This window comes from Maylandia zebra, unplaced genomic scaffold, assembly GCF_041146795.1.
Source record: "Maylandia zebra isolate NMK-2024a unplaced genomic scaffold, Mzebra_GT3a scaffold11, whole genome shotgun sequence".
Lineage (NCBI taxonomy): Eukaryota > Metazoa > Chordata > Actinopteri > Cichliformes > Cichlidae > Maylandia > Maylandia zebra.
In genome coordinates this window covers 6,326,274-6,339,479 of record NW_027490041.1, presented here as the reverse complement: position 1 = coordinate 6,339,479, position 13,206 = coordinate 6,326,274, and the positions used below count along the sequence as shown (strand labels likewise).

The following is a 13,206-nucleotide window of genomic DNA, read 5'->3' as shown; positions in this document are numbered from 1 at the left end:
CCAGTGTGCCGCTCTCTCTGCTGGGATGAACCACTGGAGCTCACCCAGTCATCCCTTTCTTTCTCTCAAGAAGAAGTGAAATAAATGTATTTATTATGTTACGAGTCTAATATTCTTTAAATCAAACTGTAATGAATAAATGAAGCAAGAAGATTTGGTGGCTCCAAGTGTTGTAGAAGAAAAGATAAACATCTCATTTTGAGAAATCAGCCTTTAAAATTAAGTAAGTACTGTGAATAAAAAAACTAACAGCAAACCAATCGGTAGTCGCCAATTACTTTTGAAAGTAATTCAGAGTCCAATTATCCACTCAAATGTAAATAAAAGTTCACTTGACAGCTGTATGAAGGTTACCTGTTTATACAATAATATAAGTCACATTTCAAATGATCATCTGTGGAAAAGTTTGAATCCTGACCTGAGAGTTTCCACTGCACACTGTGAACTCTTTAGTCCAGCAGACAGAAGCTTCACTCCTGAATCCTGCAGGTCAGAGTTACTCAGGTCCAGCTCTCTCAGACTGGAGGACTGGGAGCTGAGGACTGAGGACAGAGCTTCACAGCTTCTCTCTGACAGGTTACAGCCACTCAGTCTGAAAAATAAAAGACAGTCATACAACAAATACTCATGTTGAGTTTGTTAATACATTTCACAACATTAAATCTTGACTTTCTATTTTTAGAGGAAACATAAACATACTAAGAAACAACATCATATGTATGAACTTAAATAATTGAATAATTCTAACAACAAACTGTTTTCTGATCTGACCTCAGAGTATTCAGTTTACAGTTTAAACGTTGTAGTCCAGCAGACAGAAGCTTCACTCCTGAATCCTGTAGCTTTCTGATACTCAGGTCCAGCTCTGTCAGACTAGAGGACTGCGAGCTGAGAACTGAGGACAGAGCTTCACAGTTTTCCTCTGAGAGTTCACAGATGTTAAGTCTGAAGATAAAAACATGAATAAAGATTGTTGTTAAAGTGTAATCAGGGTGCAATAGCTTATTGTCTTGTGCTGAGCAGGTTAGTATAAGTTCACTTTAACTTATAAATGAATAAAAATGCTATGGAACAAGGATAACTGGATAAAGTTTACCTTTACTGGTTAAATTATTGATTATTTTTGTTAGTTGATATAAACAAAACCAAACATCAAACATATAAACAAACAGAACTAAACAGAATACAAATTGATCTGACCTCAGAATATTCAGTTTGGCGTGTGGACTCTCCACTGCAGCAGACAGAAGCTTTACTGCTGAAGCCTTCAGGCTCTTGGTACTCAGGTCCAGCTCTCTCAGACTACAGGACTGGGAGTTGACCACTGACAACAAATTTTCACAGCCTTCCTCTGAGATGTTACAGCTGCTCAGTCTGGGAGAGAAAGGGAAAAAACAAAACAAAACAAAAAATATATGTGATCAAATGAAATTTGTTTATATGTTAAACCTTTTAAAAAAAACAAAAAAAACCAACCTATGACACTATGAGTGCTACCAGTCCAGTGCACACGATTGGTACCTTGATGGTACCTTGCTCAGGGGTACCATCAAGGTAGCTGTTCGGTGGATTCGACCCCTGACCTTATGATCATGGGGCGACCACTCTACCTACTGAGCTAATAATTCTGTGTACACTATCATACAATATTAACTAAAACAATTATTTTAGAAAATCTTACTAATTCAGTAATTGTTATGCTATTTAACTGTGAGTAACACTGGATTTTAAACACTAGCTGTATAAAACTCCTCCTGTTAAAGGTGTGTATAAAGGAGATGAGCTGAAATGCAGACTTCATGGAGAATGTTTGCTGTCAGGATATATCAAAGACAAAGCAGAGATCCATCCAGTCTCTTCCACTAAGCCCACAGAGGGAAAGACAACCATTCTCACACACACACCTGCATGAAGTTTAGATCACCAGGTAATCTAACTGCATGTCTGTGGACAGTGGGAAGAAACTGTAGAGGACCCAGAGTGAACCCACTGTAATTCTGTGGGAACACTGGTTATGGAAGCCTTACAGTTAGATATGAATACTGTCAAGAAACAGGACCTGAGTGGCAATTTCAATTATGAAGCCCAAGTTCTCCTCCTTGAATTGCTACCTTATCGTGGTGGAGGGGTTTGTGTGTCCCAGGGATCCCAGGGGCTATGTTGTCTGGGGGCTTTTGCCCCCTGGTAGGGTCTCCCATGGCAAATTAGTCCTGGGTGAGGGACCAGACAAAGAGCGATTCAGAAGACCCTTATGAAAAGGATATCGAGAGAACAGTTTACCCTCCCCGGGATAGGGTTACCAGGGCCCCCCCCCCCTGGAGCCAGGCCCGGGGAGGGTGCCCGAGGGCGAGCGTCTGGTGGCCGGGCCTTAGTCCATGGGGCCCGGCCGGGCACAGCCCGAAGAGGAGACATGGGCCCATCCTCCCGCAGGCCCACCACCCGCAGGAGGCGCCATAGGGGTCGGGTGCATTGTGTGCCGGGTGGCGGCCAGGAGCGGAGGCCCTGGTGGACTGACCCCCAGCTGCCAAGACTGGCAATGGGGACATGGAATGTCACCTCTCTGGTGGGGAAGGAGCCTGAGTTAGTGCGTGAGGTTGAGAGGTACCGGCTAGATATAGTCGGGCTCACCTCTACGCATGGCTTGGGCTCTGGAACCAGTCTCCTGGAGAGGGGCTGGACTCTGTCTCAGTCTGGAGTTGCCCCTGGTGAGAGGCGGCGGGCTGGGTGGGTATTCTAATATCCCCTCGGCTTGCTGCCGGTACGTTGGGGATTTTCCCGGTGGACGAGAGGGTTTGTTCCCTGCGCCTTAGGGTCGGGGAACGGGTCCTGACTGTCATCTGCGCTTATGCGCCGAGTGGCAGTTCAGAGTTCCTAGAGTCCCTGGAGGGGGGGGGGTGCTGGAAGGTGCTCCACCTGGAGACTCTGTTGTCCTGCTGGGAGACTTCAATGCTCACGTGGGTAACGACAGCGAGACCTGGAGGGGCTTGATTGGGAGGAACAGCCTCCCTGATCTGAACCCGAGCGGTGCTTTGTTATTGGACTTCTGTGCTAATCACAGTTTGGCCATAATGAACACCCTGTTCGAACATAAGAGTGTCCATAAGTGCACGTGGCACCAGGACGCTCTAGGCCGTAGGTCGATGATCGATTTTGTAATCGTATCACCAGACCTGCGACCATATGTTCTGGACACTCGGGTAAAGAGAGGGGCTGAGCTGTCAACTGATCACCACCTGGTGGTGAGTTGGATCAGGTGGCGGGGGAGGACGCTGGACAGACCTGGTGCACCTAAACGCGTAGTGAGGGTGTGCTGGGAACGTCTAGCAGAGGCCCCAGTCTGCGAGATCTTCAACGCACATCTCCGGCAGAGCTTCAACAGCATTCCGAGGGAGACTGGGGACATTGAGTCCGAATGGACCATGTTCAGCGTCTCCATTGCCAAAGCTGCTGCATTGAGCTGCGGCCGCAAGGTGGTTGGTACCTGCCGTGGTGGTAATCCCCGAACCAAATGGTGGACACCAGAGGTGAAGGGAGCCACCAGGCTGAAGAAGGAGTCCTATCGGGCTTGGTTAGCCTGTGGGACTCCGGAGGCAGCCGACAGGTATCGACAGGCCAAGCGGAATGTGGCTCGGGCAGTGGCTGAAGCAAAAACTCGGGTGTGGGAGGAGTTCGGAGAGGCCATGGAAAAAGACTTTCGGACTGCCTCGAAGAGATTCTGGCAAACCGTCAGGCGTCTCAGGAGGGGAAAGCGGTGCTCTACCTGCACTGTGTATAGTGCTGGCGGAGCGCTGCTGACGTCGACTGAGAAAATTGTTAGGCGGTGGAAGGAATACTTCGAGGACCTCCTTAATCCCACTGACACGTCTTCCGAGGAGGAAGCAAAGTCTGGGGATGAGGGGAATGACCCGCCAATTTCCGGGGGCGAGGTCACTGAAGCAGTTAAACAACTCCTTGGTGGCAGAGCCCCTGGTGTTGATGAGGTCCGCCCCGAGTTCCTGAAGGCTTTGGACGTTGTAGGGCTGTCCTGGTTGACACGCCTCTGCAATGTTGCATGGTGATCAGGGGCAGTACCTGTGGACTGGCAGACCGGGGTGGTGGTCCCCATCTTTAAGAAGGGGGACCGGAGGGTGTGTTCCAACTACAGGGGTATCACACTCCTCAGCCTCCCTGGGAAAGTCTATGCCAGGGTGCTGGAAAGGAGAGTTCGTCCGTTAGTCGAACCTCGGATACAGGAGGAACAATGCGGTTTTCGTCCTGGTCGCGGAACACTGGACCAGCTCTTTATCCTCTCGAGGATACTTGAGGGTGCATGGGAGTTTGCCCAACCAGTCTACATGTGTTTTGTGGACTTGGAGAAGGCATTCGACCATGTCCCTCGGGGTGTCCTGTGGGAGGTGTTGCGGGAGTATGGGGTGTCTGGCCCATTGCTACGGGCCATTCGATCCCTATACAACCGTTGCAAGAGCTTGGTTCGCATTGCCGGCAATAAGTCGGACTCGTTCCCGGTGGGTGATGGGCTCCGCCAGGGCTGCCCTTTGTCTCCGGTTCTGTTCATAATTTTTATGGGCAGGATTTCTAGGCGCAGCCAAGTGGCGGAGGGCTTTCGCTTTGGTGGCCTCAGAATCTCATCTCTGATTTTTGCGGATGATGTGGTTCTGTTGGCTTCATCGGGTGAGGGCCTCCAGCTCGCACTGGAACGGTTCGCAGCCGAGTGTGAAGCAGCGGGAATGAGGATCAGCACCTCCAAATCTGAGGCCATGGTTCTCAGCCGGAAAAGGGTGGAGTGCCCACTCTGGGTCGGGGATGAGTTCCTGCCCCAAGTGGAGGAGTTCAAGTATCTCGGGGTCTTGTTCGCGAGTGATGGGAGAAGGGGGCCGGAGATCGACAGACGGATTGGGGCTGCAGCTGCAGTAATGCGGACGCTGCACCGGTCCGTCGTGGTGAAGAGGGAGCTGAGTGTAAAAGCGAAGCTCTCAATTTACCGGTCGATCTACGTCCCTACCCTCACCTATGGCCACGAGCTGTGGGTAGTGACCGAAAGAACGAGATCGCGGATACAAGCGGCAGAAATGAGCTTCCTCCGAAGGGTGGCTGGCCTCTCCCTTAGAGATAGGGTGGGAAGTTCGGCCATCCGGGAGGGGCTCAGAGTAGAGCCGCTGCTGCTCCACATCGAAAGGAGCCAGCTGAGGTGGTTCGGGCATCTGACAAGGATACCCCCTGGGCGCCTCCTGGGTGAGGTGTTCCAGGCATGTCCCACCAGGAGGAGGCCCCGGGGCAGACCCAGGAAACGCTGGAGAGATTATATCTCTCGGCTGGCCTGGGAACGCCTTGGTATTCCCCCGGATAAGCTGGAGGAGGTGGCTGGGGAGAGGGAGGTCTGGGCCTCTTTGCTTAGGCTGCTGCCCCCGCGACCCGGCCTCAGATAAAGCGGATGAAGATGGATGGATGGATGGAAGCCCAAGTTTTCCCTCCATCCTGGATGAAAACAGGACAGTCACAGCAGAGATTTATAATAAAAAAGGGAGAGTGTGCACTGAAAATGAGATAAAAAACAACCTGCTGGATTTGGAGACGTGAACAAGCTGACGATAATAAACCTGTCAGAGGGGCTGAAGGATCAGAGCTCATGTTCTTATTGGCTGGGCCTGGATTGTACTTTGATAAGAGATATAGACAAAAATGTGTCAGAAATACTGACACGGCCTGCTGGACTGAAAAAATATTTACTGAGTGAATGATAATCATTTAATTCACTATTTTTATGTTTTTTAACTGTTCTTTGAACTCAGCATTTCTGATTTATTTCCCATGGTTTTAAGATTTTTATCGATTATAAGATTTTAAGCAATGAGTTCATGTTTACTTACAGAGCTTTATTGGAGGCTTTGACCACTGGCAGCATTCTCAGAAGAGCCTCCTCTGAAGCAGAATATTTCTTAAAGTCAAACTCATCCAGATCTTCTTCTGATGACAGTAACATGAAGGTCAGAGCTGAGCACTGAGCAGGAGACAGTTTACCTGTGGAGAGACTTCCTGAAGTCCTGTATTGTTGGATCTCCTCCACTAGAGAACGATCATTCAGTTCATTCAGACAGTGGAACAGATTGATGCTTTTCTCTGCAGACAGATTCTCACTGAGCTTCTTCTTGATGTACTGGACTGTTTCCTGATTGGTCTGTGAGCTACTTCCTGTTTGTGTCATCAGACCTCGTAGGAGAGTCTGATTGGTCTGCAGTGAAAGACCCAGGAGGAAGCGGAGGAACAAGTCCAGGTGTCCATTTGGACTCTGTAAGGCCTTGTTCACAGCACTCTGGTGAAAAGATTCTTTTTGGTTTAAAAAGCTAAAACTCTTGGAGGTTATTTGTTTCTGTTCAAGAAGATTTTTTCCAGAGTTGCTGAAGGTCAGATGGACATGAAGAGCAGCCAGAAACTCCTGAACGCTCAGATGGATGAAGCAGAACACCTTGTCCTGGTACAGTCCTCTCTCCTCTTTAAAGATCTGTGTGAACACTCCTGAGTACACTGAGGCTGCTCTGATATCGATGCCACACTCTGTCAGGTCTGATTCATAGAAGATCAGGTTTCCTTTCTGCAGCTGATCAAAAGCCAGTTTTCCCAGAGACTCCATCATCTTCCTGCTCTCTGGACTCCAGTGTGGATCTGTCTCAGCTCCTCCATCATACTTGACCTTCTTCACTTTGGCCTGAACCACCAGGAAGTGGATGTACATCTCAGTCAGGGTCTTGGGCAGCTGTCCTCCCTCTCTGGTTTCCAGCACATCCTCCAGAACTGTAGCAGTGATCCAGCAGAAGACTGGGATGTGACACATGATGTGGAGGCTTCGAGCTTTCTTGATGTGGGAGATGATGCTGCTGGCCTGCTCCTCATCTCTGAATCTCTTCCTGAAGTACTCCTCCTTCTGTGGGTCAGTGAACCCTCTGACCTCTGTCACCATGCCAACACAGTCAGGAGGGATCTGATTGGCTGCTGCAGGTCGTGTGGTTATCCAGAGGCGAGCAGAGGGAAGCAGGTTCCCCCTGATGAGGTTTATCAGCAGCACATCCACTGAGGTGGACTTTCTAGGGTCAGTTAGGATTGTAGTTTTGTGGAAGTCCAGAGGAAGTCGACACTCATCCAGACCATCAAAGATGAACACAACCTGGAAGTCTTCAAAGCTGCAGATTCCTGCTTCTTTGGTTTCAGTAAAGAAGTGATGAACAAGTCCCACCAAGCTGAACTTTTCCTCTTTCAGCACATTCAGCTCTCTGAAAGTGAATGGAAATATGAACTGGATGTCCTGGTTGGCTTTGTCTTCAGCCCAGTCCAGGCTGTATTTCTGTGTTAAGACCGTTTTCCCAATGCCAGCCACTCCCTTTGTCAGCACTGTTCTGATTGGTTCATCTCTTCCAGGTGAGGCTTTAAAGATGTCTTCTTGTCTGATGGTTGTTTCTGGTCTGTCTGGTTTCCTGGATGCTGTTTCAATCTGTCTGACCTCATGTTCATCATTGACCTCTGCAGTCCCTCCCTCTGTGATGTAGAGCTCTGTGTAGATCTGATTCAGGAGGGTTGGGTTTCCTGCTTTAGCGATGCCCTCAAACACACACTGGAACTTCTTCTTCAGGGTGGATTTAAGTTTACGATGACAAACAGCAGCTGGAAGTTCTGAATAATAATAATAAAAATACAACTTTAACAATCACATTTTACAAAATGCTGATGACAATTTCTGACCCACTGAGAAATGACTGAACACAATGGTGTCACAAGTGTCTCATTTATCCAGCAGCTTAAATCTTTAGATAAATCCTCTTACGTCTCTGCAGACGGTCAGCCAGCTCCTCCTGCTTCATTCTCCTCAGGAAGTCCACTGTGATCTTCACAAATGCCTCTCTGCTGTTTCTCCTCTGCTCATCATCCTCCCTCTGAAACTCCAAGCACTGGGGCTTATTTGGATTCAGAGCCTTCTGGATCTTCTTCAGCTCGTTCTTCACAAAAGTGATGATGTTGTCCTCCAGCAGCTGGAACAGAATACTTTATGAATGACCCACCACTCTGAACTTTAGTCTCCACAACATCCACTTCTTTACGATCAAGGGGCATATCATCCACGAACTCTTTACCAATTATAGGTTTGACTTTATCTGATTAACTGAGACTTTGTCCACAACTCCATGATCCCAAAACGTTGATGCTGTTCATATGAATGCAGCGATTTCAGTGGGAGAAACATTTCACTGGTGTTCAGAGCTGAACTACCAACAGGTTGATGATCAAAGCCAGAAACTTGGAGATGTTTCAGGTGACTGAGTTGATCGTACAGACAACTGGTCTTAAAGGTTCACTCTGTTTACACATACAGATCAGTATTTAAGGTTTGACTCTCATCATCCACTGGGGCACAAACTGGGCGTCATCAGGACGCTACAACACAGAACAAACACCATCCCCACAGACACAGCAGCCAGCGAAGCAGAAGAACTTCACATCAAGAAGGTCCTGAGTAAATGTGAACGCTGGTTTGAGGGCGGAGTCAAGGAGGCCATTTATGTGAAAAGGAAAGACCATCTCTGAATGGAGGAGGGGCCTAAGGGTACAACTGTCACCATCTTACATGCTGTGATTGCAGCCATTCCCCAGCTCTCTGTGAACTGGACTCATGACCATTGATCAACAACCATTGATCAATGGTCCTGACAATATGCGTACCAATGATCAATGAACTGACCTCCCAGCCCATTGTTCCTTCAGTGGGCTGGTTTCAGTCATACAAATGTCCTGTTTATGAGATTGAAACCTGCAGTCAGCTGAGACTGAAGAAGTCACCTGATGATGATGAAACGTTTCTCCCACTGAAAACATCCAGATGAACAGAATCAAGCTTTTTGGGATTTACGTACCTGGATGATTGAGCATCAAGACACAACTCTGTGACTTTTCTCAGATGAATAAATCCTCTCCTCCAGCTTTGTTTACATCTACCAGCCCTGTGGCGCTGCCCAGGGAAATAATCTATGTGAGAGGTGGAAAGTCATACAGGTGTCTGCTCCTGCCTTCAGTTATTTTATCTACTGTGTGTCAACTGGCTGAACCTCCAACTGTCTACTGTCTCCCTAAACTCAACAATGACTTCGTGATCTATCCATTCTCTGACCAAACACATCCTGCTGCAGGAGGTTAACATAGCAGCCAATGATGATCCCACTCACTGTGAACAACACATTTGGACCTGATTTGCTGCTCTGGTTTACACGTGAACTTTGACTGCTGTCACCAACTTGAGAGGCTCTACAGAAAAACTGGACTTGTCCATAAAAAGATGTATAAAAATCATAAACTACATTATAAGGACAGCATTGCTCAATCAACTCTAATTACTATGACCATGTTATCTCTTCTAACTAAGGTACAGACACTCAAACTTGCTGCTTTCAGTGAGAAGTCAAATGTCTGAATATGAGCTGGAAGCCGCTGAGAGTCCTCCTCCTTCCCGTGGGGTTTACTTTCTCTACTACTTTCAATATAAACATGCCCCTTTCATGCACCTGCAGAGGGCCATCAGCAGATGGAGCTGTCTTAAACAAATCCACTTGGATAGTTAGCTGTAGATGACTTTATCAGTATGATTGTAGGACTTTGAGTTATTCTTCAGATTTATTTAAACTCTTATATTGTGCACAAGTGTTGAGCGACCCATAATTTCTCTGTACTTTTCATAAGAGCAGCCAGACTTTCAGCTAGTTTTTCTTTTTTAAGAGATCAAAGTTATTGAAGAAACAGTTATTCAGCTTCATCCCCACTGATCTCGACTACAAACTGTTTCACTTTGGTTTCTGTTTAAAGCCTCGATGTTTAAAACGTTTCCCTGTGATCACATTTGCACCGTCTGATTTCAAAGTTTGTTTTCTTTTGGTCGTTTAGTCCACAGAGTCCTTGGTGTTCTGAAAGGGACCTATAAATAAATGCATTATTATTAATATTAATAATAAAGTAGTTGTTGTACATGTACAGACCATAAATATGGAGTCCAGCTGTGTTTGATGCTGCTGGGCAGACTGACCACTGGGAACCTCTGAGCTCTGCTGCTCCACTCTGTGGAGGAACCATGAAGGATTAGATCAACACAGGATAAAGATCCAGGAGTTTCTGCTCAAATAACTTCATCTGAATCAAGTCTGTCAAGTTTTAGACTCTCAGATTCTGAAGATATATTTTCTGTTTTCTATGAACTTTCTTTCATCAGTGATGGAAGTGATGATGCTGCAGAAGCTCAGAGGAAACTTTGAGACTTCATCAAACTGATAAATTCACTCACTGGAAGGTAAAACTGTGATGAACCATCAACTAATGCTCTCAGGAGGCCAAAGGTCCCTGAATGTAACTGTGCAGTAGATTCATCGAGTGTTTGAAACCTGACCACTTCCATATGTTTTCATTCTAACACAAGAATTCCTTTTCTCATTGCTTTGATTTGAGTTTTGAGTTTTCTGAGTCTCGTATTTGGAGTCGAGTCTAATCAATGATCTGACAGAAGAACATTAAAAAGGAGTTACCAGTGCTGTCAAAATTAACATGTAGGGTTAGGGGTTCATCTGTTATCATGATTAACATGATAAAAACCTTTAACACGACACATCTGGATGCAGAACGACTCAAAATCCCTGAAATGTTTCTATCAACGCACTTCGAGCAGTTTGTCCGAGTAGAGTTACCTTTGCACACGTGCAGATGTGCAGCACATCTGTTAGTGACGGCAGCTGAACCAATCAGCTCAATATGGAAGATGACAAACACACACTGACCTCTCGATGGAAAGTTTGAGCATTAAAAAAATAACAAGACGGACCAGCCAACCAACATGAAGGATTCTGCACATCGTGACAGAAGGAATTTTCTTTTCACCGAAGCACTTCCAGCTTAAAATATCACAACAATGCAAAGCACTGATGACACAACTGCCAAGTGGACAAACTGCAGACCTGTTAGTGTTGTTAATAACATAGTTTTGGTTCCTCGTGTCAAAGACTTGAAGAAGAGTGACAGAGAGTGTTAGACTGCTGCAGGATCAGTGCCACCTCCACAGACCTGTGAAGAAAATGATGGTTTGACAGATGGGCTCAGATTCAGGATCAGCTGAGGAGTTTGTGGCTGACAGAATCCTGCAGGTACAGAGCAGAGCCCATCATTAGCATGCAGGACTGTCCCTGGGGGGGGTCGGCTCATTCAGGAGGTTAATCAATGTTTACATGTTCAATAAACATGTTAAGTGTGTAAATTTGCCCTTTTCTCTCGAGTCTGTTTGCTCATGAAATGAACTGTGATTCGTTTACATTAAAAATGATGTTAAATGGTGATTAATCCAAATTAATCCACAGTAACCCTGTGATGAGTCTGATTAAACATTTTCATTAACAGCAGTAATATAGATTATATATTATTATATATTAGTGCACACTTAGCTTTTAGTATATATATGTTTGTTACAAAGTTGTATTTACAGCAGAGAAGCTGAGTTAAAGACTGAAAACTATTCAAAGTCTCTTTGAATTGAAGCGTTTAACATTCTTTGTGTTTATTCTGCATTGACTTCATTATATGGTGTAAACGTCTGTTACAGGCTTAAATATAAAGTTGGAAAAATGTAACTGCAGCTATTGATCAAGTAATTGTGATTAATCAGGATTAATGACAGAAGATTGTGTCATTAATTAGTCATGTTTTAATCTACTGACAGCACTAGTGTTCACTCTGGTGCCTCCAACTGTTTTACGCCCTTTCAACACCTTCGTGGTCAAAAGTGTACACGCACAAAATCTACAATAAAACCCTCACGCAGCAATAGGACAGACACACAATCCATTTATCTCTGTGTCTCAAACACACACACGTGTATTCAAAGCCTCGATTTGTTCATATTTCATCTGTTGTGTTTTTATCTTCAGCGTTTTCAGTGTTGCTGCATTTACACCAAAAATGTTTCCATTGATGAATCAGATTGATTTGAATGTGTTTCATCCATACAAATCCCTCCCTGGTGGTCACATGACTCTATAACATAACAGGAGTCATGTGACAAGAGTTTCATGCTGTAAAATGTCAAAATGGTTGAATGTGGTGGAGTAAAAATGTGAGATGTCAACGACTTTTCTTCAATATGAAATGTTTGCAGGGCCTGACAGGAAGTGGACGGACGCTCTGATCACTTCCTGTTTGCTGAAGTGGGTTTTCAGTTGTTTAGAAACCAAAGGCTTGTTTTAAAAGACAGTTTAAATGGGACTGAGGGAACGACGTGTTTGTAGTTTATATCCAACAACATCAAGCAGTTTAATCAAAGAGTTCATGTTGCTAACAGCTCACCTCTCTGCAGCAGACACAGGCTGGACTTTAAAATTAATGGGGTGATGTTTAGACCCGTCACTCTGTAAGGACACAGAGCTGGGTGGAGGTCCAGCTTTGAGTCTCTGATGGATCCTGAAAAAGTTATAAATCTTCAGTAAAATTCTCATCACATATCAGCTGATATTATTGGTGTTAGCTTACCTTTTCTCAGCTGACTGTCTTTGCTCAAATCTCTTAATGGCATCTTTGACTGAGTTACTTTCACAGGACACAGAGCTGGGTGGAGGTCCAGGCTGGTTCCTGTGAATAATGATGGAGCAGTGATGTGAGTGCTGAGCTGTGACATGGAGAAGAGTCATGGACAGTTAGAGATGGTCATCTCACCTCTGAGCTTTGGTCTGGCTCTCATGTTCCCCACACAGAGTGCTTTTAGAGGGAGGGGCTCCCTCCTCTCTGTCCTCACACTGATCCATGCTGCTCAATTCAGCTCACACACACTTTCTACCTGCAGAGGAAACACAAATCATTCATGTGCACATCAGCTGAAATCCTCCTTTCATCATGTGTGCTGTCCAAATATCAGCTGCTTCTTTCCTGCTTCATCTCAGTGTCAGCTGGATGCAGTCAGACAGCAGTGTGAGGCAGAGGAAGCTGCCATCAGCTGCTCTGCTATCAGTCCACTAGATGGAGCCTGAAGCACACACGATGCATTCACTGACACACACTGAGTCACTGTGACTGGAAGCTTCAGTCAGTCCAACACGTGTGAACAACATTTTAAACCTTTCAGCTGATCCAGGATTCAAAGAGGATCAGCAGAGTTAAAGCTTCACACTAATTCTTCCTGCTGAGTTTGCAGAGAACTGCACA

The 13,206-nt window shown here is 45.9% G+C and overlaps 1 protein-coding gene and 1 long non-coding RNA gene across 2 annotated transcripts; both read right to left on the bottom strand.

The window, feature by feature from the left end:
- Positions 1–743: 743 nt before the first annotated feature.
- LOC112434084 (protein NLRC3-like) lies at positions 744–9,384 on the bottom strand. The gene is made up of 5 exons (XM_076881474.1): positions 9,376–9,384; positions 7,814–8,018; positions 5,868–7,662; positions 1,201–1,374; positions 744–945 (listed from the first exon to the last, which is right to left on the bottom strand). The coding sequence occupies exons 1-5, from the start codon at positions 9,382–9,384 to the stop codon at positions 744–746; spliced, it is 2,385 nt and encodes a 794-aa protein (XP_076737589.1).
- A 2,976-nt stretch (positions 9,385–12,360) lies between these two features.
- LOC143416038 (uncharacterized) lies at positions 12,361–12,875 on the bottom strand. Its single transcript, XR_013096464.1, has 3 exons — positions 12,721–12,875; positions 12,538–12,636; positions 12,361–12,468 (listed from the first exon to the last, which is right to left on the bottom strand). It is a non-coding gene; the product is annotated as an uncharacterized LOC143416038 (long non-coding RNA).
- Between the last annotated feature and the right edge of the window lie 331 nt (positions 12,876–13,206).